We start from the raw sequence: 25,835 nt of genomic DNA, 5'->3' as shown, positions 1-25,835 counted from the left end.
GTCGTTCTCCTGTTCTCTATAACAGATATAGTTAAACCCAGTCCAGTCCTCACCAGTCCTCACCAGTCATTCTCCTGTTCTCTATAACAGATATAGTTTAACCCAGTCCTGTCCCTGCCCAGTCCTCACCAGTCATTCTCATGTTCTCTATAACAGACATAGTATAACCCAGTCCAGTCCTCACCAGTCATTCTCCTGTTCTCTGTAACAGATATAGTTAAACCCAGTCCTCCCCATCCTCACCAGTCGTCTCTCCTGCCCCCTATAACAGACATAGCTAAACCCAGTCCTGTCCCTGCCCAGTCCTCACCAGTCATTCTCCTGTTCTCTGTAACAGATATAGTTAAACCCAGTCCAGTCCTCACCAGTCATTCTCCTGTTCGAAGTAGCAGATGGAGATGAGCCGTGATCCGCTGCCCACAGCGAACTTGTTCTCCCGGGGAGACCAGCTGACGCAGCGAGCAGCCCGGTTGATACGGAGGATGACCAGGGTGGGTTTCCACGCCTCCCCCTTCAGAGACCAGACGTACGCGTTACGGTCCGTCCCACAGGTCACGATACGGTTACTTTCTGGAGCCCAGTCTATACCTGGAGAGATGGGGGGGATAAGGAGACATAATGAGTTACTGTCTGGAGCCCAGTCTATACCTGGAGAGATGGGGGGGATAAGGAGACATAATGAGTTAGGGAGAACAGAGGCAGAAATAAAAGAAATGTCTAAAACATGCCTCTAAACTGTGCGGTGTGTGTCTGTCTGTCTGTGTGTCTGTCTGTGTGTCTCACCTGTGACCTGTCCATTGTGCTCCTTCAGTTCATGTATCTTGGTCCACTTGGTCCCATCCTTCTGATAGATGTGGACGTCGTGGTTGTTGGGACACAGAGCAATCTCTACAGGGAGAGATACAGCACTACATATCAGATCAAACCACCACAGAACTCACTATACAGGGAGAGATACAGCACTACATATCAGATCAACTCACCACAGAACTCACTATACAGGGAGAGATCGCACTACATATCAGATCAAATCACCACAGAACTCACTATACAGGGAGAGATACAGCACTACATATCAGATCAAATCACCACAGAACTCACTCTACAGGGAGAGATACAGCACTACATATCAGATCAAATCACCACAGAACTCACTATACAGGGAGAGATACAGCACTACATATCAGATCAAATCACCACAGAACTCACTACATATCAGATCAAATCACCACAGAACTCACTATACAGTTGATGTCGGAAGTTTACATACACCTAATAATAATAATAATAATAATAATAATAATAATATGCCATTTAGCAGACGCTTTTATCAATTTTTATAAATGTTTACGTATGGGTGGTCCCGGGGATCGAACCCACTACCCTGGCGTTACAAGCGCCGTGCTCTACCAATTGAGCTACAGACGACCACCTCAGCCAAATACATTTAAAAACTCAGTTTTTCACAATTCCTGACATTTAATCCTAGTAAAAATTCCCCGTCTTAGGTCAGTTAGGATCACCACTTTATTTTAAGAATGTGAAATGTCAGAATAATAGTAGAGAGAATGATTTATTTCAGCTTTTATTTCTTTCATCACATTCCCAGTGGGTCAGAAGTTTACATACAATAAATTAGTATTTGGTAGCATTGCCTTTAAATTGTTTAACTAGGGTCAAACATTTTGGGTAGCCTTCCACAAGCTTCCCACAATAAGTTGGGTGAATTTTGGCCCATTCCTCCTGACAGAGCTGGTGTAACGGAGTCAGGTTTGTAGGCCTCCTTGCTCACACACGCTTTTTCAGTTCTGCCCACAAATCTTCTATAGGATTGAGGTCAGGGCTTTGTGATGGGCACTCCAATACCTTGACTTTGTTGTCCTTAAGCCATTTTGCCACAATTTTGGAAGTATGCTTGGGGTCATTGTCCATTTGGAAGACCCATTTGCGACCAAGCTTGAACTTCCTGACTGATGTCTTGAGATGTTGCTTCAATATATCCACATAATTTCCCTTCCTCATGATGCCATCTATTTTGTGAAGTGCACCAGTCCCTCCTGCAGCAAAGCACCCTCACAGCATGATGCTGCCACCACTGTGCTTCATGGTTGGGATGGTGTTCTTCGGCTTGCAAGCCTTCCCCTTTTTCCTCCAAACATAACGATGGTCATTATGGCCAAACAGCTCTATTTTTGTTTCATCAGACCAGAGGACATTTCTCCAAAAAGTACGATCTTTGTCCCCATGTGCAGTTGCAAACCGTAGTCTGGCTTTTTTATGGCGGTTTTGGAGCAGTGGCTTCTTCCTTGCTGAGCGGCCTTTCAGGTTATGTCGATATAGGACTCGTTTTACTGTGGATATTGATACTTTGTACCTGTTTCCTCCAGCATCTTCACAAGGTCATTTGCTGTGTTTCTGGGATTGATTTGCACTTTTCGCACCAAAGTATGTTCATCTCTAGGAGACAGAACGCGTCTCCTTCCTGAGTGGTATGACGGCTGCGTGGTCCCATGGTGTTTATACTTGCGTACTATTGTTTGTACAGATGAACGTGGTACCTTCAGGCGTTTGGAAATTGCTCCCAAGGATGAACCAGACTTGTGAAGGTCTACAATTTTTTTCCTGAGGTCTTGGCTGATTTCTTTTGATTTTCCCATGATGTCAAGCAAAGAGGCACTGAGTTTGAAGGTAGGCCTTGAAATACATCCACAGGTACACCTCCAATTGACGCAAATGATGTCAATTAGCCTATCAGAAGCTTGTAAAGCCATGACATCATTTTCTGGAATTTTCCAAGCTGTTTAAAGGCACAGTCAACTTAGTGTATGTAAACTTCTGACCCACTGGAATTGTGATACAGTGAATTATAAGTGAAATAATCTGTCTGTAAACAATTGTTGGAAAACAAGTTTTAATGACTCCAAGTGGTTGAAAAACGTGTATGTAAACTTCCGACTTCAGCTGTATATCAGATCAATCTCTACAGAACTCAATGGGGTATTCGGAAACTATTCAGACCCCTTGACTTTTTCCACATTTTGTTACGTTACAGCCTTATTCTAAAATGGATAAAATTACTATTTTTCTGAACACTCATATCCCCTTACCCCACCTCTCATCTCTCCACACATAATGACAAAGCGAAAACAGGTTTTTAGAATTTTGGGAAAATTTATAAAAAAGAAAAAAACTGAAATACCTTATTTACATAATTATTCAGACCCTTTGCTATGAGACTCGAAATTGAGCTCAGGTGCATCCTATTTCCATTGATCGTCCCTTGAGATGTTTCTACAACTTGATTGGAGTCCACCTGTGGTAAATTAAATTGTTTGGACATGATTTGGAAAGGCACACGCCTGTCTATATAAAGGTCCCACAGTTGACAGTGCATGTCAGAGCAAAAACCAAGCCGTGAGGTTGAAGGAATTGTCCGTAGAGCTCCGAGACAGAATTGTGTCGAGGCACAGATCTGGGGAAGGGTACCAAAACATTTCTGCAGCATTGAAGGTCCCCAAGAACACAGTGGCCTCCATCATTCTTAAATTGAATAAGTTTGGAACCACCAAGACTCTTCCTAGAGCTGGCCACCAGGCCAAACTGAGCAATCGGGGGAGAAGGGCCTTGGTCAGGGAGGTGACCAAGAACCCAATGGTCACTCTGACAGAGCTCAAGGGTTCCTCTGTGGAGATGGGAGAACCTTCCAGAAGGACAACCATCTCTGCAGCACTCCACCAATTAGGCCTTTATGGTAGAGTGACCAGACAAAAGCCACTCCTCAGTAAAAGGCACATGACAGCCCGCTTGGAGTTTGCCAAAAGGCACCTAAAGGACTCTCAGACCATGAGAAACAAGATTCTCTGGTCTGATGAAACCAAGATTTAACTCTTTGGCCTGAATGCCAAGCGTCACGTCTGGAGGAAACCTGGCACCATCCCTACGGTAAAGCAAGGTGGAAGCATCATGCTGTGGGGATGTTTTTACAGCGGCAGGGACTGGGAGACTAGTCAGGATCAAGGGAAAGATGAACGGAGCAAAGTACAGAGAGATCCTTGATGAAAACCTGCTCCAGATCGCTCAGGACCTCAGACTGGGGCGAAGGTTCACCTTCCAACAGGACAACGACCCTAAGCACACAGCCAAGACAACGCAGGAGTGGCTTCGGGACAAGTCTCTGAATAACCTTGAGTGGCCCAGCCAGAGCCCGGACTTGAACCCGATCGAACATCTCTGGAGAGACCTGAAAATAGCTGTGCAGTGACGCTCCCCAGCCAACCTGACAGAGCTTGAGAGGATCTGCAGAGAAGAATGGGAGAAACTCCCCAAATACAGGTGTGCCAAGCTTGTAGCGTCATACCCAAGAAGACTCTAGGCTGTAATCGCTGCCAAAGGTGCTTCAACAAAGTACTGAGTAAAGGGTCTGAATACTTATGTAAATGATATATTAAAAGTTTTTCCATTTGTAATACATTTGCAAACATTTCTAAAAACCTGTTTTTGCTTTGTCATTATGGGGTATTGTGTGTAGATTAATTAGGGTTTAAAAAAAAACAATTTAAGTCTTTTTAGAATAAGGCTGTAGCCTAACAAAATGAAAAGGGAAGGGGTCTAAATAGTTTCCGAATGCACTGTATATCAGATCAATCTCCACTATCTATCAGATCAATCTCTACAGAACTCACTATATATCAGAGGGCTGTTGGTTCGTGTGAGTGTGTATGAGTGAGTGTTTTCGTGTGAGTGAGTGTTTGCAACAGTATAGCGTGGGAAGCAAGGTCACACTCCTCTCACAGTATCTACATGTGTCTCTGTGTGTCTCTCAGTGTCTCTGTGTGTCTCTCAGTGTCTCTGTGTGTGTGTTTGTGTGTCTCTCAGTGTCTCTGTGTCTGTGTGTGTCTCTGTGTCTGTGTCTCCCTGTCTGCGTCTCTCTGTGTGCGTCTCAGTCTCAGTGTCTCTCTCAGTGTCTGTGTGTGTCTCTCGTGTCAGAGTTGACACCGTCAGTTCACCTCCTGTTCCTGTTTGTATGACTCACACACACTGTGGTTGTATGTGTGTGTGTGCGCCTGTATGTGTGTGTGTCTCTCTGTGTGTGTGTGTTTGTGTGTGTGTGTGTCTCAGTGTGTGTGTGTGTGTGTGTGTCTCAGTGTGTGTGTGTGTGTGTGTTCTCAGTGTGTGTGTGTGTGTGTGTGTCTCAGTGTGTGTGTGTGTGTGTGTGTCTCAGTGTGTGTGTGTGTGTGTGTGTGTTTGTGTGTGTGTGTGTCTCAGTGTGTGTGTGTGTGTGTGTGTCTCAGTGTGTGTGTGTGTGTGTGTGTCTCAGTGTGTGTGTGTGTGTCTCAGTGTGTGTGTGTGTGTCTCAGTGTGTGTGTGTGTGTGTGTGTCTCAGTGTGTGTGTGTGTGTGTGTGTGTCTCAGTGTGTGTGTGTGTGTGTGTCTCAGTGTCTCGTGTCAGAGTTGAAACCGTCAGTTCACCTTCCGTTCCTGTTTGTATGACTCACACACACTGTGGTTGTATGTGTGTGTGTGTGTGTGTGTGTGTGTGTGTGTATGTGTGTGTGTGTGTGTGTGTGTGCGCGCGCCTGTATGTGTGTTTGATCCAGACCACTTTGAGCAGAAACTGACTCAGATCGAAACAACCAAATATGGAGTTAAGTTTCCTGAGCTGTGTAGCACTAAGGCTTCTCTCTCTCGGAGACCCAGTGTGTGAACACCACCCCTCTCACTTCAACAGGAAATACCTCCAGCCACATGGGAGCCAATCACAGCCCTCTGTCAGACTCACTCAACTTAAGCCCGTTTAATGTTTTAACTTCGATTCAATTTCAGTTAACTTGGTATGTGTCAGTAGGTTGTCTATCTGTAATGAATCTCAACTTCGGTAGAACTCGGCTTTGTGAGTCTGTTCAACACCATCGGAGTTGGTTTCCACTAGTGATTCTACTTCTGTAGGAGGAAGTCCTATTGACCAATCAGACAGGGCGTCCTACTCACGGGTCCGGTCCTTGTTCCAGGCGTGGCAGCTGATTGGCTCGAGCAGGAAGCTGTGGTAAGCCATGGCCAATAAGGATTCTGCAGAACCAGAAAGTGAGACGAGCCAATGGACAGAGGCTTCTGTAGTTCCTGTTGAATCAGGAATCATATTTTTTTGCACTAGACTGCAACATCACAGAGACCTAACAGTAAAACATGAATGTAGTAGAGGTCTTCAACTGGTCATAAAATCACCATCTAACTGAAAACTTCAGAGAGAGAGAGAGAGACTGACAGAGAGTGTCAAGAGATACAGACAGACGGTCAGGTCTAGGTTGTGTTAATCAGACCGAGGAACGCCCCAGTGGCATGGAAGGAACGATGCAGGTCAAAACACACACAGACACAGTATACAACATAACATCAACAGTAATACAGGAAATGGTCTGTTTATAGTTGTCTGTCACGGCTGCGTCTTCAATAAGGGCATGTCGTCTCCACACAGAACAGTGTTTGTTTGAGTGTATTCAGGAAGCGGGTCAATACATCTACACAGCTGGAACCAAGTCCCCTCTAGCGTGAGGATTCTCCCTACCATTTGAAAACTTCTCATCTTCAGTAACTGTTACTCTTTTAAGTTTGACTCTTGTTTTACATTGCAAAAAAAAAAGGTTTCTGTCCGGTTGTCTCTGTAAAGTGTTTCTGTGTCTGTTTAGCAGTAGAACCAACCAGACATGTCTGGACACGTTACCAGTCGGCTGAGAGAACGGTCTACTTACTCTGAGATAGAGGGATGAATGGAGAGGACAGCTCGCGGACTCTGGCCAGTCGACGCGAACGCTACCGACAGAGGAGAGAGAGAGGGAACAGACACTTCTGTAGAAGAGAGGGAGGGGAGGAGGTAGAAAAACTTGCTTCCGCAAAAAGAGGAAGAGAGGGAGGGGTGAGGCCAGGGTGGGCGGGCTGGGAGGGAGGGGTGAGGCCAGGGTGGGCGGGCTGGGAAGGGAGAGAGGGAGGGGTGAGGCCAGGGTGGGCGGGCTGGGAAGGGAAGGGAGGGAGGGGTGAGGTCGAGCGAAGAAAAACACAAACTTCTGCAAAAAGAGAGGGGGCAGAAGGGAGGGGTAGAGGGAGAACAACTTGCTTCTGCAAAAAGAGAGATGTGGGGGAGGGAGAAAATAGAACCTTATGCAAAAAGAGAAGGGGGTGGAGCTGAAAAGACTTGCTTCTGCAGAGAGGAAGAGAGGGAAGGTAGAAGAGAGTAGACTGGGGTGGAAGAGAGAGGGGTAGACTGGGGTGGAAGAGAGAGAAGGGTAGACTGGGGTGGAAGAGAGAGAGGGGTAGACTGGGGTGGAAGAGAGAGAGGGTAGACTGGGGTGGAAGAGAGAGAAGGGTAGACTGGGGTGGAAGAGAGAGAGGGGTAGACTGGGGTGGAAGAGAGAGAGAGAGTAGACTGGGGTAGAAGAGAGAGAGGGTAGACTGGGGTGGAAGAGAGAGAGGGTAGACTGAGGTGGAAGAGAGAGAGGGTAGACTGAGGTGGAAAGAGAGAGAGTAGACTGGGGTGGAAGAGAGAGAAGGGTAGACTGGGGTGGAAGAGAGAGAAGGGTAGAAGAGAGAGGGTAGACTGGGGTGGAAGAGAGAGAGGTAGACTGGGGTGGAAGAGAGAGAGAGGGTAGACTGGGGTGGAAGAGAGAGAGAGGGTAGACTGGGGTGGAAGAGAGAGAGAGGGTAGACTGGGGTGGAAGAGAGAGAGAGGGTAGACTGGGGTGGAAGAGAGAGAGAGTAGACTGGGGTGGAAGAGAGAGAGAGGGTAGACTGGGGTGGAAGAGAGAGAGAGGGTAGACTGGGGTGGAAGAGAGAGAGGGTAGACTGGGGTGGAAGAGAGAGAGAGGGTAGACTGGGGGTGGAAGAGAGAGAAGGGTAGACTGGGGTGGAAGAGAGAGAGGGGTAGACTGGGGTGGAAGAGAGAGAAGGGTAGACTGGGGTGGAAGAGAGAGAGGGGTAGACTGGGGTGGAAGAGAGAGAGGGGTAGACTGGGGTGGAAGAGAGAGAGGGTAGACTGGGGTAGAAGAGAGAGGGTAGACTGGGGTGGAAGAGAGAGAGGGTAGACTGGGGTGGAAGAGAGAGAAGGGTAGACTGGGGTGGAAGAGAGAGAGAAGGGTAGACTGGGGTGGAAGAGAGAGAGAGGGTAGACTGGGGTGGAAGAGAGAGAGAGGGTAGACTGGGGTGGAAGAGAGAGAGGGTAGACTGGGGTGGAAGAGAGAGGGTAGACTGGGGTGGAAGAGAGAGAGAGGGTAGACTGGGGTGGAAGAGAGAGGGTAGACTGGGGTGGAAGAGAGAGAGAGGGGTAGACTGGGGTGGAAGAGAGAGAAGGGTAGACTGGGGTGGAAGAGAGAGAGAGGGTAGACTGGGGTGGAAGAGAGAGAGAGGGTAGACTGGGGTGGAAGACAGAGAGAGGGTAGACTGGGGTGGAAGAGAGAGAGGGGTAGACTGGGGTAGAAGAGAGAGAGAAGGGTAGACTGGGGTGGAAGACAGAGAGAGGGTAGACTGGGGTGGAAGAGAGAGAGAGGGGTAGACTGGGGTGGAAGAGAGAGAGAGGGGTAGACTGGGGTGGAAGAGAGAGAAGGGTAGACTGGGGTGGAAGAGAGAGAGAGGGTAGACTGGGGGTGGAAGAGAGAGAGAGGGGTAGACTGGGGTGGAAGAGAGAGAGAGGGTAGACTGGGGTGGAAGAGAGAGAGAGGTAGACTGGGGTGGAAGAGAGAGGGTAGACTGGGGTGGAAGAGAGAGAGAGGGTAGACTGGGGTGGAAGAGAGAGAAGGGTAGACTGGGGTGGAAGAGAGAGAGAGGGTAGACTGGGGTGGAAGAGAGAGAGAGGGTAGACTGGGGTGGAAGAGAGAGAGAGGGTAGACTGGGGTGGAAGAGAGAGAGAGTAGACTGGGGTGGAAGAGAGAGGGTAGACTGGGGTGGAAGAGAGAGAGAGGGGTAGACTGGGGTGGAAGAGAGAGAAGGGTAGACTGGGGTGGAAGAGAGAGAGAGTAGACTGGGGTGGAAGAGAGAGAGGGTAGACTGGGGTGGAAGAGAGAGAGAGGGGTAGACTTGGGTGGAAGAGAGAGAGAGAGGGTAGACTTGGGTGGAAGAGAGAGAGAAGGGTAGACTGGGGTGGAAGAGAGAGAGAGGTAGACTGGGGTGGAAGAGAGAGAGGGGGTAGACTGGGGTGGAAGAGAGAGAGAGGGTAGACTGGGGTGGAAGAGAGAGAAGGGTAGACTGGGGTGGAAGAGAGAGAGAGGGTAGACTGGGGTGGAAGAGAGAGAGAGTAGACTGGGGTGGAAGAGAGAGAGAGGGTAGACTGGGGTGGAAGAGAGAGAGGGTAGACTGGGGTGGAAGAGAGAGAGAGAGTAGACTGGGGTGGAAGAGAGAGAGGGGTAGACTGGGGTGGAAGAGAGAGAGAGAGGGGTAGACTGGGGTGGAAGAGAGAGAGAGGGTAGACTGGGGTGGAAGAGAGAGAGGGTAGACTGGGGTGGAAGAGAGAGAGAGGGTAGACTGGGGTGGAAGAGAGAGAGAGGGTAGACTGGGGTGGAAGAGAGAGAGGAGGGTAGACTGGGGTGGAAGAGAGAGAGAGGGTAGACTGGGGTGGAAGAGAGAGAGAGGGTAGACTGGGGTGGAAGAGAGAGAGGGTAGACTGGGGTGGAAGAGAGAGAGAGGGTAGACTGGGGTGGAAGAGAGAGAGAGGGTAGACTGGGGTGGAAGAGAGAGAGAGAGGTAGACTGGGGTGGAAGAGAGAGAGGGTAGACTGGGGTGGAAGAGAGAGAGAGGTAGACTGGGGTAGAAGAGAGAGGGTAGACTGGGGTGGAAGAGAGAGAGGGGTAGACTGGGGTGGAAGAGAGAGAAGGGTAGACTGGGGTGGAAGAGAGAGAGAAGGGTAGACTGGGGTGGAAGAGAGAGAGAGAGGGTAGACTGGGGTGGAAGACAGAGAGAGTAGACTGGGGGTGGAAGAGAGAGAGAGTAGACTGGGGTAGAAGAGAGAGGGTAGACTGGGGTGGAAGAGAGAGAGAGGGGGTAGACTGGGGTGGAAGAGAGAGAGAGGGGTAGACTGGGGTGGAAGAGAGAGAAGGGGTAGACTGGGGTGGAAGAGAGAGAGGGGTAGACTGGGGTGGAAGAGAGAGAGAAGGGTAGACTGGGGTGGAAGAGAGAGAGAGGGTAGACTGGGGTGGAAGACAGAGAGAGGTAGACTGGGGTGGAAGAGAGAGAGAGTAGACTGGGGTAGAAGAGAGAGGGTAGACTGGGGTGGAAGAGAGAGAGAGGGGTAGACTGGGGTGGAAGAGAGAGAAGGGTAGACTGGGGTGGAAGAGAGAGAGAGGGTAGACTGGGGTGGAAGAGAGAGAGAGTAGACTGGGGTGGAAGAGAGAGGGTAGACTGGGGTGGAAGAGAGAGAGAGGTAGACTGGGGTGGAAGAGAGAGAAGGGTAGACTGGGGTGGAAGAGAGAGAGAGGGTAGACTGGGGTGGAAGAGAGAGAGAGGGGTAGACTTGGGTGGAAGAGAGAGAGAGAGGGGTAGACTTGGGTGGAAGAGAGAGAAGGGTAGACTGGGGTGGAAGAGAGAGAGAGGTAGACTGGGGTGGAAGAGAGAGAGGGGTAGACTGGGGTGGAAGAGAGAGAGAGGGGTAGACTGGGGTGGAAGAGAGAGAAGGGTAGACTGGGGGTGGAAGAGAGAGAGTAGACTGGGGTGGAAGAGAGAGAGGGTAGACTGGGGTGGAAGAGAGAGAGGTAGACTGGGGTGGAAGAGAGAGAGAGGGTAGACTGGGGTGGAAGAGAGAGAGAGTAGACTGGGGTGGAAGAGAGAGAGGGTAGACTGGGGTGGAAGAGAGAGAGGGTAGACGGGTGGAAGAGAGAGAGGGTAGACTGGGGGTGGAAGAGAGAGAGAAGGTAGACTGGGGTGGAAGAGAGAGAGGGTAGACGGGTGGAAGAGAGAGTGAGGGTAGACTGGGGTGGAAGAGAGAGAGGGGTAGACTGGGGTGGAAGAGAGAGAGAGGGTAGACTGGGGGTGGAAGAGAGAGAGGGTAGACTGGGGTGGAAGAGAGAGAGGTAGACTGGGGTGGAAGAGAGAGAGAGGGTAGACTGGGGTGGAAGAGAGAGAGGGTAGACTGGGGTGGAAGAGAGAGAGAAGGTAGACTGGGGTGGAAGAGAGAGAGGGTAGACTGGGTGGAAGAGAGAGAGAGGGTAGACTGGGGTGGAAGAGAGAGAGTAGACTGGGGTGGAAGAGAGAGAGGGTAGACTGGGGTGGAAGAGAGAGAGAAGGTAGACTGGGGTGGAAGAGAGAGAGAGGTAGACGGGTGGAAGAGAGAGTGAGGGTAGACTGGGGTGGAAGAGAGAGAGAGGGTAGACTGGGGTGGAAGAGAGAGAGAGGGTAGACTGGGGTGGAAGAGAGAGAGAAGGTAGACTGGGGGTGGAAGAGAGAGAGGAGTAGACTGGTGGAAGAGAGAGTGAGGGTAGACTGGGGTGGAAGAGAGAGAGGGTAGACTGGGGTGGAAGAGAGCGAGAGGGTAGACTGGGGTGGAAGAGAGAGAGAGGGTAGACTGGGGTGGAAGAGAGAGAGAGGGTAGACTGGGGTGGAAGAGAGAGGGGTAGACTGGGGTAGAAGAGAGAGAGGGTAGACTGGGGTAGAAGAGAGAGGGTAGACTGGGGTGGAAGAGAGAGAGGGGTAGACTGGGGTGGAAGAGAGAGAGGGTAGACTGGGGTGGAAGAGAGAGAGGGTAGACTGGGGTGGAAGAGAGAGAGAGGGTAGACTGGGGTGGAAGAGAGAGAGAGGGTAGACTGGGGTGGAAGAGAGAGAGAGGGTAGACTGGGGTGGAAGAGAGAGAGAGGGTAGACTGGGGTGGAAGAGAGAGAGAGGGTAGACTGGGGTGGAAGAGAGAGAGGGTAGACTGGGGTGGAAGAGAGAGAGAGGGTAGACTGGGGTGGAAGAGAGAGAGAGGGGTAGACTGGGGTGGAAGAGAGAGAGAAGGGTAGACTGGGGGTGGAAGAGAGAGAGAAGGGTAGACTGGGGTGGAAGAGAGAGAGAGGGTAGACTGGGGTGGAAGAGAGAGAGGGTAGACTGGGGTGGAAGAGAGAGAGAGAGGGTAGACTGGGGTGGAAGAGAGAGAGAGTAGACTGGGGTGGAAGAGAGAGAGGGTAGACTGGGGGTGGAAGAGAGAGAGAGGGTAGACTGGGGTGGAAGAGAGAGAGAGTAGACTGGGGTGGAAGAGAGAGAGAGGTAGAAGAGGAGGGTAGACTGGGGTGGAAGAGAGAGAGAGGGTAGACTGGGGTGGAAGAGAGAGAGAGGGTAGACTGGGGTGGAAGAGAGAGAGAGGGTAGACTGGGGTAGAAGAGAGAGAGAGGGTAGACTGGGGTGGAAGAGAGAGAGAGGGTAGACTGGGGTGGAAGAGAGAGAGAGGGGTAGACTGGGGTGGAAGAGAGAGAGAGGGGTAGACTGGGGTGGAAGAGAGAGAGAGGGGTAGACTGGGGTGGAAGAGAGAGAGGTAGACTGGGGTGGAAGAGAGAGAGGTAGACTGGGGTGGAAGAGAGAGAGGGTAGACTGGGGGTGGAAGAGAGAGAGAGGGTAGACTGGGGTGGAAGAGAGAGTGAGGGTAGACTGGGGTGGAAGAGAGAGAGAGGTAGACTGGGGTGGAAGAGAGAGAGGTAGGCGGGTGGAAGAGAGAGGAGGGTAGACTGGGGTGGAAGAGAGAGGTAGACTGGGGTGGAAGAGAGAGAGAGAGTAGACTGGGGTAGAAGAGAGAGAGGGTAGACTGGGGTGGAAGAGAGAGAGGGTAGACTGGGGTGGAAGAGAGAGAGAGGGTAGACTGGGGTGGAAGAGAGAGAGGGTAGACTGGGGTAGAAGAGAGAGGGTAGACTGGGGTGGAAGAGAGAGAGAGGAGTAGACTGGGGTGGAAGAGAGAGGGTAGACTGGGGTAGAAGAGAGAGGGTAGACTGGGGTGGAAGAGAGAGAGAGGGTAGACTGGGGTGGAAGAGAGAGAGAGGGTAGACTGGGGTGGAAGAGAGAGAGGGTAGACTGGGGTGGAAGAGAGAGAGGGTAGACTGGGGTGGAAGAGAGAGAGAGTAGACTGGGGTGGAAGAGAGAGAGGGGTAGACTGGGGTGGAAGAGAGAGAGGGGTAGACTGGGGTGGAAGAGAGAGAGAGGTAGACTGGGGGTGGAAGAGAGAGAGGGTAGACTGGGGTGGAAGAGAGAGAGGGTAGACTGGGGTGGAAGAGAGAGAGAGGGTAGACTGGGGTGGAAGAGAGAGAGAGGGTAGACTGGGGGTGGAAGAGAGAGAGAGGGTAGATTGGGGTGGAAGAGAGAGAGAGGGTAGACTGGGGTGGAAGAGAGAGAGAGGGTAGACTGGGGTGGAAGAGAGACTCCTCTTCTTTATCCACCTTCCCTGTTTCTTGTTCTGTTCTGCCAGACGCATGTGATCATTTCCTTCTGTTGGAAGGGCTTAGTCTGGCTCCTCCACACAAAGTAACAGACAGACAGACGAGTCGTGACTCGGTAGTGAAGTGGAAGTAGTTTTTTTTATTTATTCTGCAGCTGAATTAGATACATCCTCCATCATTATTACACAGGATCCATCCCAAATAGCACCCTACTCCTTTGGAGTAAACACGTTTTGACCAGGGCCCATTGAGACACAACACAGAGGACCCCCGCTATATGGCTCTGGTCAAAACTAGTGCACTATATTAGGGAACAGGGTGCTATTTGGGGCATCGTAGCACCACACAGCACATCCTTCAATGGTAACTTAGTGTTGTGGAGCCGTAGTCACTTCAGAGATAAACACCATACCTGTTATTATTATCAAATAAAATAAAAACCCACTGACGTGGAACGGTACATCACGGGGTCGTCAAGTTCACCTCTGACCCCAGCCTTCATTTACATAAACAAACAATCAACAGTAATGTCACGTCAGCTCAGAGAGAGAGAGTGTGTGTGTGTGTGTGTGTGGCGTGTGTGTGTAGTCAGTGCTTTTTAAATCAGACACTTTAGCGTGGTCAGACTGTTACTGGCTGCTTGGAGGGGGGGCGGGGTTTAGCTGGCCCGTCACATGATCCTCAGCCCCTGGATGGAAGCCTCCAGACTCTGAAGAGACAACAACAACAACAACACATTTGTCAATAACAGTCACCAGTCTTACTAAGTCTGGTCTTCAGCTGGAGGCCATTTTGTTTCTGTCAACATTCCATTCTAGTGAATATCGTTATCGGACGATCTACTTTAAAAACTAGAGGATTGATCAAAATCACAATGCGCTGACAACTAAATAATGAAGCTGGCCAGGAATGTGTGTTTCTTACCTTGAAGTCCCAGATGGTCATGGCTCCATCGATGCCCGTGGTGCAGAACTTACGACAGTCCCTCTTGTCTCCCTCATAGATAGAGACTTGACTAGAGAGACAATATAACAGGGTTAGACAGTCCCTCTGGTCTCCCCCATAGATAGAGACTAGACTAGAGACAATATAACAGGGTTAGACAGTCCCTCTGGTCTCCCTCATAGATAGAGACTAGACGACAATATAACAGGGTTAGACAGTCCCTCTGGTCTCCCCCATAGATAGAGACTAGAGACAATATAACAGGGTTAGACAGTCCCTCTGGTCTCCCTCATAGATAGAGACTAGAGACACTATAACAGGGTTAGACAGTCCCTCTGGTCTCCCTCATAGATAGAGACTAGAGAGACAATATAACAGGGTTAGACAGTCCCTCTTGTCTCCCTCATAGATAGAGACTGGAGACAATATAACAGGGTTAGACAGTCCCTCTGGTCTCCCTCATAGATAGAGACTAGATAGACAATATAACAGGGTTAGACAGTCCCTCTGGTCTCCCCATAGATAGAGACTAGACTAGAGACAATATAACAGGGTTAGACAGTCCCTCTGGTCTCCCTCACAGATAGAGACTAGAAGACAATATAACAGGGTTAGACAGTCCCTCTGGTCTCCCTCATAGATAGAGACTAGACTAGAGACAATATAACAGGGTTAGACAGTCCCTCTTGTCTCCCCCATAGATAGAGACTAGATAGACAATTATAACAGGGTTAGACAGTCCCTCTGGTCTCCCTCATAGATAGAGACTAGACAGACACTATAACAGGGTTAGACAGTCCCTCTGGTCTCCCTCATAGATAGAGACTAGACTAGGGACAATATAACAGGGTTAGACAGTCCCTCTGGTCTCCCTCATAGATAGAGACTAGAGAGACAATATAACAGGGTTAGACAGTCCCTCTGGTCTCCCTCATAGATAGAGACTAGACGACAATATAACAGGGTTAGACAGTCCCTCTGGTCTCCCCTCATAGATAGAGACTAGACTAGAGACAATATAACAGGGTTAGACAGTCCCTCTGGTCTCCCTCATAGTAGAGACTAGAAGACAATATAACAGGGTTAGACAGTCCCTCTGGTCTCCCTCATAGATAGAGACTAGAGACAATATAACAGGGTTAGACAGTCCCTCTGGTCTCCCTCATAGATAGAGACTAGACTAGAGACAATATAACAGGGTTAGACAGTCCCTCTGGTCTCCCTCATAGAGACTAGAGACAATATAACAGGGTTAGACAGTCCCTCTGGTCTCCCTCATAGATAGAGACTAGAGACAATATAACAGGGTTAGACAGTCCCTCTGGTCTCCCTCATAGATAGAGACTAGAGACAATATAACAGGGTTAGACAGTCCCTCTGGTCTCCCTCATAGATAGAGACTAGAGACACTATAACAGGGTTAGACAGTCCCTCTGGTCTCCCTCATAGATAGAGACTAGAGACACTATAACAGGGTTAGACAGTCCCTCTGGTCTCCCTCATAGATAGAGACTAGAGACACTATAACAGGGTTAGACAGTCCCTCTGGTCTCCCCCATAGATAGAGACTAGAGACAATATAACAGGGTTAGACAGTCCCTCTGGTCTCCCTCATAGATAGAGACTAGAGACACTATAACAGGGTTAGACAGTCCCTCTGGTCTCCCTCATAGATAGAGACTAGAGACACTATAACAGGGTTAGACAGTCCCTCTGGTCTCCCTCATAGATAGAGACTAGAGACAATATAACAGGGTTAGACAGTCCCTCTGGTCTCCCTCATAGATAGAGACTAGAGACACTATAACAGGGTTAGACAGTCCCTCTGGTCTCCCTCATAGATAGAGACTAGAGACAATATAACAGGGTTAGACAGTCCCTCTGGTCTCCCCCATAGATAGAGACTAGACTAGAGAGACAATATAACAGGGTTAGACAGTCCCTCTGGTCTCCCTCATAGATAGAGACTAGAGAGACAATATAACAGGGTTAGACAGTCCCTCTGGTCTCCCCCATAGATAGAGACTAGACTAGAGAGACAATATAACAGGGTTAGACAGTCCCTCTGGTCTCCCTCATAGATAGAGACTAGACTAGACAATATAACAGGGTTAGACAGTCCCTCTGGTCTCCCTCATAGATAGAGACTAGAGACAATATAACAGGGTTAGACAGTCCCTCTGGTCTCCCTCATAGATAGAGACTAGACTAAGACAATATAACAGGGTTAGACAGTCCCTCTGGTCTCCCTCATAGATAGAGACTAGACTAGAGACAATATAACAGGGTTAGACAGTCCCTCTGGTCTCCCTCATAGATAGAGACTAGACTAGAGACAATATAACAGGGTTAGACAGTCCCTCTGGTCTCCCTCATAGATAGAGACTAGAGAGACAATATAACAGGGTTAGACAGTCCCTCTGGTCTCCCTCATAGATAGAGACTAGAGACAATATAACAGGGGTTAGACAGTCCCTCTGGCCCCCCTCATAGATAGAGACTAGAGACACTATAACAGGGTTAGACAGTCCCTCTGGTCTCCCTCATAGATAGAGACTAGAGACAATATAACAGGGTTAGACAGTCCCTCTGGTCTCCCTCATAGATAGAGACTAGAGACAATATAACAGGGTTAGACAGTCCCTCTGGTCTCCCTCATAGATAGAGACTTGAGAGAGACAATATAACAGGGTTAGACAGTCCCTCTGGTCTCCCTCATAGATAGAGACTAGAGACACTATAACAGGGTTAGACAGTCCCTCTGGTCTCCCTCATAGATAGAGACTAGAGGAGAGACAATATAACAGGGTTAGACAGTCCCTCTGGTCTCCCTCATAGATAGAGACTAGAGGAGAGACAATATAACAGGGTTAGACAGTCCCTCTGGTCTCCCTCATAGATAGAGACTAGAGGAGAGACAATATAACAGGGTTAGACAGTCCCTCTGGTCTCCCCCATAGATAGAGACTAGACTATAGACAATATAACAGGATTAGACAGTCCCTCTGGTCTCCCCCATAGATAGAGACTAGAGACAGTATAACAGGGTTAGACAGTCCCTCTGGTCTCCCCCATAGATAGAGACTAGAGACAGTATAACAGGGTTAGACAGTCCCTCTGGTCTCCCCCATAGATAGAGACTAGAGACAATATAACAGGGTTAGACAGTCCCTCTGGTCTCCCTCATAGATAGAGACTAGAGACAGTATAACAGGGTTAGACAGTCCCTCTGGTCTCCCCCATAGATAGAGACTAGAGACAATATAACAGGGTTAGACAGTCCCTCTGGTCTCCCCCATAGATAGAGACTAGAGACAGTATAACAGGGTTAGACAGTCCCTCTGGTCTCCCTCATAGATAGAGACTAGACAGACAATATAACAGGGTTAGACAGTCCCTCTGGTCTCCCTCATAGATAGAGACTAGAGAGACAATATAACAGGGTTAGACAGTCCCTCTGGTCTCCCTCATAGATAGAGACTAGACTAGAGACAATATAACAGGGTTAGACAGTCCCTCTGGTCTCCCTCATAGATAGAGACTAGAGACAATATAACAGGGTTAGACAGTCCCTCTGGTCTCCCTCATAGATAGAGACTAGAGACAATATAACAGGGTTAGACAGTCCCTCTGGTCTCCCCCATAGATAGAGACTAGACTAGAGACAATATAACAGGGTTAGACAGTCCCTCTGGTCTCCCTCATAGATAGAGACTAGAGACAATATAACAGGGTTAGACAGTCCCTCTGGTCTCCCTCATAGATAGAGACTAGAGACAATATAACAGGGTTAGACAGTCCCTCTGGTCTCCCTCATAGATAGAGACTAGAGACAATATAACAGGGTTAGACAGTCCCTCTGGTCTCCCTCATAGATAGAGACTAGACTAGAGACAATATAACAGGGTTAGACAGTCCCTCTGGTCTCCCCCATAGATAGAGACTAGAGACAATATAACAGGGTTAGACAGTCCCTCTGGTCTCCCTCATAGATAGAGACTAGACTAGAGACAATATAACAGGGTTAGACAGTCCCTCTGGTCTCCCCATAGATAGAGACTAGACTAGAGACAATATAACAGGGTTAGACAGTCCCTCTTGTCTCCCCTCATAGATAGAGACTAGACTAGAGACAATATAACAGGGTTAGACAGTCCCTCTGGTCTCCCCCATAGATAGAGACTAGAGACAATATAACAGGGTTAGACAGTCCCTCTGGTCTCCCTCATAGATAGAGACTAGAGACACTATAACAGGGTTAGACAGTCCCTCTGGTCTCCCTCATAGATAGAGACTAGAGACAATATAACAGGGTTAGACAGTCCCTCTGGTCTCCCTCATAGATAGAGACTAGAGACAATATAACAGGGTTAGACAGTCCCTCTGGTCTCCCTCATAGATAGAGACTAGAGACAATATAACAGGGTTAGACAGTCCCTCTGGTCTCCCTCATAGATAGAGACTAGAGACAATATAACAGGGTTAGACAGTCCCTCTGGTCTCCCTCATAGATAGAGACTAGAGAGACAATATAACAGGGTTAGACAGTCCCTCTGGTCTCCCTCATAGATAGAGACTAGAGACAATATAACAGGGTTAGACAGTCCCTCTGGTCTCCCCCATAGATAGAGACTAGAGACAATATAACAGGGTTAGACAGTCCCTCTGGTCTCCCCCATAGATAGAGACTAGACTAGAGACAATATAACAGGGTTAGACAGTCCCTCTGGTCTCCCTCATAGATAGAGACTAGAGACAATATAACAGGGTTAGACAGTCCCTCTGGTCTCCCTCATAGATAGAGACTAGACTAGAGACAATATAACAGGGTTAGACAGTCCCTCTTGTCTCCCTCATAGATAGAGACTAGAGACAATATAACAGGGTTAGACAGTCCCTCTGGTCTCCCTCATAGATAGAGACTTGAGACAATATAACAGGGTTAGACAGTCCCTCTGGTCTCCCTCATAGATAGAGACTAGAGACAATATAACAGGGTTAGACAGTCCCTCTGGTCTCCCTCATAGATAGAGACTAGAGACAATATAACAGGGTTAGACAGTCCCTCTGGTCTCCCTCATAGATAGAGACTAGAGACACTATAACAGGGTTAGACAGTCCCTCTGGTCTCCCTCATAGATAGAGACTAGAGACAATATAACAGGGTTAGACAGTCCCTCTGGTCTCCCCCATAGATAGAGACTAGAGACAATATAACAGTGTGTGTCTCAGTGTGTGACCCTACGTGATGGAGTTCTGGGTGCAGTGTATCCAGGCCTGTGTTGCGGTCCTCTGTGGTGGCTCCGCTTGTCCATGTTTCTGAAGCGTTCCATAGCCGAGATGTTTCTAGTGATGGAAGCTTTAGGAAGGTCCAGCTTAGAGACAAGCGTTAGGGACCCTCCGTCATCACAACGGAACAGCATGGGGCAACAGTCGTGACCCTGAGGGGAGACACACTGTCAAGATACAACACAGCAGAGAAGAATACTCACACGTTTCCTTTCCAATTTATATGAGACAGAGCTAGAGAGCTAGAGAGCTAGAGAGCTAGAGAGCTAGAGAGCTAGAGAGCTAGAGAGCTAGAGAGCTAGAGAGCGAGAGAGAGAGAGAGAGAGAGAGAGAGCTAGAGAGCTAGAGAGCTAGAGAGCTAGAGAGCTAGAGAGAGACAGAGCTAGAGAGCTAGAGAGAGACAGAGCTAGAGAGCTAGAGAGCTAGAGAGCTAGAGAGCTAGAGAGAGAGAGCTAGAGAGCTAGAGAGCTAGAGAGCTAGAGAGCTAGAGAGGCTAGAGAGAGACAGAGCTAGAGAGCTGAGAGCTAGAGAGCTAGAGAGCTAGAGAGCTAGAGAGCTAGAGAGCTAGAGAGCTAGAGAGCTAGAGAGCTAGAGAGCTAGAGAGCTAGAGAGCTAGAGAGAGACAGAGCTAGAGAGCTAGAGAGCTAGAGAGCTAGAGAGCTAGAGAGCTAGAGAGCTAGAGAGCTAGAGAGCTAGAGAGCTAGAGAGCTAGAGAGCTAGAGAGCTAGAGAGAGAGAGCTAGAGAGAGCTAGAGAGCTAGAGAGCTAGAGAGCTAGAGAGAGCTAGGAGAGCTAGAGAGCTGAGAGGCTAGAGAGCTAGAGAGCTAGAGAGCTAGAGAGCTAGAGAGCTAGAGAGCTAGAGGCTGAGGCTGGGGAGGCTAGAGAGCTGAGAGAGAGCTAGAGAGCTAGAGAGCTAGAGAGCTGAGAGTAGAGAGAGAGCTAGAGAGCAGAGCTGAGAGAGCTAGAGAGCTAGAGAGCTAGAGAGCTAGAGAGCTAGAGCTAGAGAGCTAGAGAGCTAGAGAGAGAGCTAGAGAGCTAGAGAGCTAGAGAGCTAGAGAGCTAGAGAGCTAGAGAGCTAGAGAGCTAGAGAGAGAGCTAGAGAGCTAGAGAGAGAGCTAGAGAGCTAGAGAGCTAGAGAGCTAGAGAGCTAGAGAGCTAGAGAGCTAGAGAGCTAGAGAGAGACAGAGCTAGAGAGCTAGAGAGAGAGAGAGATAGTCTTACCGCTGCCACCACGCTGTTCTCAGAGATGAAGAGAACACTGAGCAGAGGGAGGAACTCAGTCTTCAACTGAGACGGACTGAAACACACAGCACAGTTAGACACACAGGATCATTGGACAGAGCAACAGAGTTACCCCACATACACCCTGTTAGATAACACCCCCCCCCCCAGAGAGACTTACGTGGATCCCTTGGTGCCGTCCACCACAGTAACAGTGGAGTCGTGTGAGACCCAGGCCAGCCTAGATAACACCCCCAGAGAGACTTACGTGGATCCCTTGGTGCCGTCCACCACAGTAACAGTGGAGTCGTGTGAGACCCAGGCCAGCCTAGATAACACCCCCCCCCCAGAGAGACTTACGTGGATCCCTTGGTGCCGTCCACCACAGTAACAGTGGAGTCGTGTGAGACCCAGGCCAGCCTAGATAACACCCCCCCCCCAGAGAGACTTACGTGGATCCCTTGGTGCCGTCCACCACAGTAACAGTGGAGTCGTGTGAGACCCAGGCCAGCCTGTTACCAGAGGAGGAGAAGGACACAGAGTGGACCCATCCTCCTCCCCCCGCACCCCCAAACTCAGCCAGCACCGCCCCAAAAGGCATCTTGGACCCCCAGGGGGTCGGACCGGGCTTCTCCTCTACTTCCTTGATGTAGGCCGAGAACACCCTGGGGGGGGGAGGGGGGGGGAGATATTTTAAATAACTATTGATCAGGGGCTGTATGATATTTTAAATAACTATTGATCAGGGGCTGTATGATATTTTAAATAACTATTGATCAGGGGGCTGTATGATATTTTAAATAACTATTGATCAGGGGCTGTATGATATTTTAAATAACTATTAAATCAGGGGCTGTATGATATTTTAAATAACTATTAAATCAGGGGCTGTATGATATTTTAAATAACTATTAAATCAGGGGCTGTATGATATTTTAAATAACTATTAAATCAGGGGCTGTATGATATTTTAAATAACTATTAAATCAGGGGCTGTATGATATTTTAAATAACTATTAAATCAGGGGCTGTATGTATCAAGTGTCTCAGAGTAGAAGCGCTGGATCAGTTTAGCCTTTTAGATCCCAGTGAATAAGACTACATGGAGCTGATCCTAGATCAGCCCTCCCACTGAGACGCTATTGGTCAATACAGACCCCAGGTATCTAATGTATAAAGACCACTGATAGTATCAGACCCCAGGTATCTAATGTATAAAGACCACTGATAGTATCAGACCCCAGGTATCTAATGTATAAAGACCACTGATAGTATCAGACCCCAGGTATCTAATGTATAAAGACCACTGATAGTATCAGACCCCAGGTATCTAATGTATAAAGACCACTGATAGTATCAGACCCCAGGTATCTAATGTATAAAGACCACTGATAGTATCAGACCCCAGGTATCTAATGTATAAAGACCACTGATAGTATCAGACCCCAGGTATCTAATGTATAAAGACCACTGATAGTATCAGACCCCAGGTATCTAATGTATAAAGACCACTGATAGTATCAGACCCCAGGTATCTAATGTATAAAGACCACTGATAGTATCAGACCCCAGGTATCTAATGTATAAAGACCACTGATAGTATCAGACCCCAGGTATCTAATGTATAAAGACCACTGATAGTATCAGACCCCAGGTATCTAATGTATAAAGACCACTGATAGTATCAGACCCCAGGTATCTAATGTATAAAGACCACTGATAGTATCAGACCCCAGGTATCTAATGTATAAAGACCACTGATAGTATCAGACCCCCAGGTATCTAATGTATAAAGACCACTGATAGTATCAGACCCCAGGTATCTAATGTATAAAGACCACTGATAGTATCAGACCCCAGGTATCTAATGTATAAAGACCACTGATAGTATCAGACCCCAGGTATCTAATGTATAAAGACCACTGATAGTATCAGACCCCAGGTATCTAATGTATAAAGACCACTGATAGTATCAGACCCCAGGTATCTAATGTATAAAGACCACTGATAGTATCAGACCCCAGGTATCTAATGTATAAAGACCACTGATAGTATCAGACCCCAGGTATCTAATGTATAAAGACCACTGATAGTATCAGACCCCAGGTATCTAATGTATAAAGACCACTGATAGTATCAGACCCCAGGTATCTAATGTATAAAGACCACTGATAGTATCAGACCCCCAGGTATCTAATGTATAAAGACCACTGATAGTATCAGACCCCAGGTATCTAATGTATAAAGACCACTGATAGTATCAGACCCCAGGTATCTAATGTATAAAGACCACTGATAGTATCAGACCCCAGGTATCTAATGTATAAAGACCACTGATAGTATCAGACCCCCAGGTATCTAATGTATAAAGACCACTGATAGTATCAGACCCCAGGTATCTAATGTATAAAGACCACTGATAGTATCAGACCCCCAGGTATCTAATGTATAAAGACCACTGATAGTATCAGACCCCAGGTATCTAATGTATAAAGACCACTGATAGTATCAGACCCCAGGTATCTAATGTATAAAGACCACTGATAGTATCAGACCCCAGGTATCTAATGTATAAAGACCACTGATAGTATCAGACCCCAGGTATCTAATGTATAAAGACCACTGATAGTATCAGACCCCAGGTATCTAATGTATAAAGACCACTGATAGTATCAGACCCCAGGTATCTAATGTATAAAGACCACTGATAGTATCAGACCCCAGGTATCTAATGTATGAAGACCACTGATAGTATCTTAGGATAGAAAGCTACTGATTAGGTTGAAACGTGGTGTCTGATCTCTCTCTCTCTCTACCTCTCTACCTCTCTCTCTCTCCCTCTCTCCCTCTCTCCCTCTCTCCCTCTCTCCCTCTCTCCCTCTCTCCCTCCCTACCTGCATTTGAAGTCACAGGATCCAGCCGCCAGCAGCACGTTGTTGGGATGCCAGTCCAGACTGAGGACGGTGGAACGGATTGGCTTCTTGATGTGCTTACTCACCCACCTGACACACACACACACACACACACACACACACACACACACACACACACACACAGTGAAGTGACACTCAGAGAAAAATAAATACATACCTGAACAACTCACACACACACATTTAAAGGGTATAAAAGGATTTAGCCTGCTTCTCTCTCTTCCCCTTTCTCCTCTCCTACCCTCCCTTACCAGTCGTTATCAGACTCGAAGTAACAGACTGATATGAGCCTGGCTCCACTGCCCACAGCAAACTTATTCTCCAGAGGAGACCACTTGACGAAGGTAGCAGCCCTGTTGATCCTCAGGATAACCAGAGTGGGCTTCCAGACCCCGTCCTTCAGAGACCAGACGTAGGCGTTGCGGTCCGCCCCACACGTCACGATACGGTCAGACTTAGGAGCCCAGTCGATACCTGGAGAGAGAGCGAGAGAGAGAGAGAGAGAGAGAGAGAGAGTCAATGTAAACCTCTGAAAAGCATCATCAATGTCCAGACATTGTTAACAAGTATTTTAATGTATTCCTCCACCTGTGATGTCATTTCCTGTGGCTATCCTACCTGTGATGTGTCCATTGTGTTCCTTCAGCTCATGACCCTTCACCCACTGGTTACCACTCTTCTGATAGATGTGGACCTCATGGTTGTTGGGACTGATGGCAATCTCTACAGGGAGGAGAACAGGAAGTAGAAGGCCAGATAACAGAAGAAGAGTCGGTGGTTAAACATTTTCAGATGTTTTTTAATACACCCTTTTTGATGTTGTACGCAGTAAAGTGTACATCATGTGCTGTATGCAAGTATGTGTCTATTTAAAAGTATGCGATTTTATATAATAATGCATTGGTCCTGGGGTCGTACGGGTTCTGTCCCGGTTCCAGGCGTGACAGGTGATGGGTTCGAGCAGAAACTGGTGCAGTGACATGTTGGTTGGAGTCGGGTGCGGTCAGTCTCTCACTGGTCACCGGCTACACTGGGAGAGAAAAAAACCCCATAGGAATACATGGAGATGACACAGCTCGCTAACTAACGCTACTCGGCTAGCCGCTAGTCACACTACCTATTCGGGAGATTTTTAGCTTACATTTCACAAACTGCTAGACGTGAATGAGTAACAGTGTTTTATACATATAACATCATATACTCGTGATCAAAAAGATGAGTTAGTTCTGCGTTTAGGAGCAAGGTGTGGCTGAGCTAATTAGCTGGCTAGCCATTGACGGACAATCCCACCCTAATGTTCGCTAACTAACTAGCCCAATTTCGCATGTACGATAACTAAACCAGCTAACTAGTTAGCAAACAATATATTTTCTAGTACTCTATTTATACTTTTGAATGTCCATACAAAAAAATAAATAACTCAACACGATTAAGAACGATACAAATTTGCTACGAAAAATAACGACAATAAAACATTTTAATCTCGCCCGTAAAAAACGAGGCCTCCTCTCTGGAACCAAGCCTCAAACTTTCCTGCGAGCCGTGGCCCGCTCCCAACGACACAGTTCGCCATTGACGCTAGTTAGCATGCTAACTGTTAGCTTACCTTGGTTTTTGACAGAGCAGTCTTCTCGCTGGTCCTTTATTTATTTATTTATTTATTTATTCGGAAACGATAGATTGATGATGACGTTGGGGAGACAGCGGAACGGACTTGAATTCGCGGACTCTGGGCAGTCGACACGAATCCGTCCAGGAATGTCGGGAGTCGAACCAAGGAAGCTTAGCTTCCAGCTACATTCAGATGGGATGGGGATGTCAGCCAAGCCGGAGACAGTCGCCTATTTGTTTCCGTTGTTGAAGGCGGCCCCTAGCGGCACCTATTCGGCTAATGAACCGAGCCTTGGCAGAATGGGGGGGGATGCACCGAGGAGCTGTGGTTTGGCTCGTTTACTGTCGTAACAAAATTATTCAACCAGTTTGATACCTTGAAGTGAAATAAACTGTCAAGACTACAACACTCATTTTGAATCGTCACTATTGTATTGATTAGACTAAAGTGGTTTGAAGCCCTAGTTCAAA

General features: G+C 48.2%; 2 protein-coding genes across 2 annotated transcripts in view; both read right to left on the bottom strand.

The window, feature by feature from the left end:
• LOC121570152 (actin-related protein 2/3 complex subunit 1B) overlaps window positions 1-6,862 on the bottom strand; it is a 13,007-nt gene extending 6,145 nt beyond the window's left edge. The window contains exons 1-4 of the mRNA XM_045218708.1: window positions 6,746-6,862; window positions 5,988-6,116; window positions 784-888; window positions 366-588 (exon numbers count right to left, since the gene is read on the bottom strand). Of these exons, the coding sequence (XP_045074643.1) occupies window positions 366-588; window positions 784-888; window positions 5,988-6,051 (392 nt within the window). The 5' untranslated portion in view covers window positions 6,052-6,116; window positions 6,746-6,862. The remainder of the gene's footprint in view (window positions 1-365; window positions 589-783; window positions 889-5,987; window positions 6,117-6,745) is intronic.
• Window positions 6,863-13,488: 6,626 nt separating this feature from the next.
• On the bottom strand, window positions 13,489-25,581 carry LOC121570153 (actin-related protein 2/3 complex subunit 1A). Its single transcript, XM_045218709.1, is given in 12 exon segments — window positions 13,489-14,078; window positions 14,294-14,384; window positions 19,560-19,573; window positions 19,575-19,616; window positions 19,618-19,755; window positions 20,824-20,899; window positions 21,276-21,488; window positions 23,718-23,825; window positions 24,005-24,227; window positions 24,372-24,476; window positions 24,672-24,778; window positions 25,360-25,581. Coding segments are annotated over 11 exon segments (1,113 nt in total). The 5' UTR covers window positions 24,736-24,778; window positions 25,360-25,581; the 3' UTR covers window positions 13,489-14,039.
• Window positions 25,582-25,835: the final 254 nt, after the last annotated feature.

The sequence above is a fragment of the Coregonus clupeaformis genome, unplaced genomic scaffold (genome assembly GCF_020615455.1).
Source record: "Coregonus clupeaformis isolate EN_2021a unplaced genomic scaffold, ASM2061545v1 scaf1737, whole genome shotgun sequence".
NCBI lineage: Eukaryota > Metazoa > Chordata > Actinopteri > Salmoniformes > Salmonidae > Coregonus > Coregonus clupeaformis.
The sequence above is the reverse complement of the archived record's forward strand: the minus strand, read 5'-3'. Positions and strand labels throughout refer to the sequence as shown.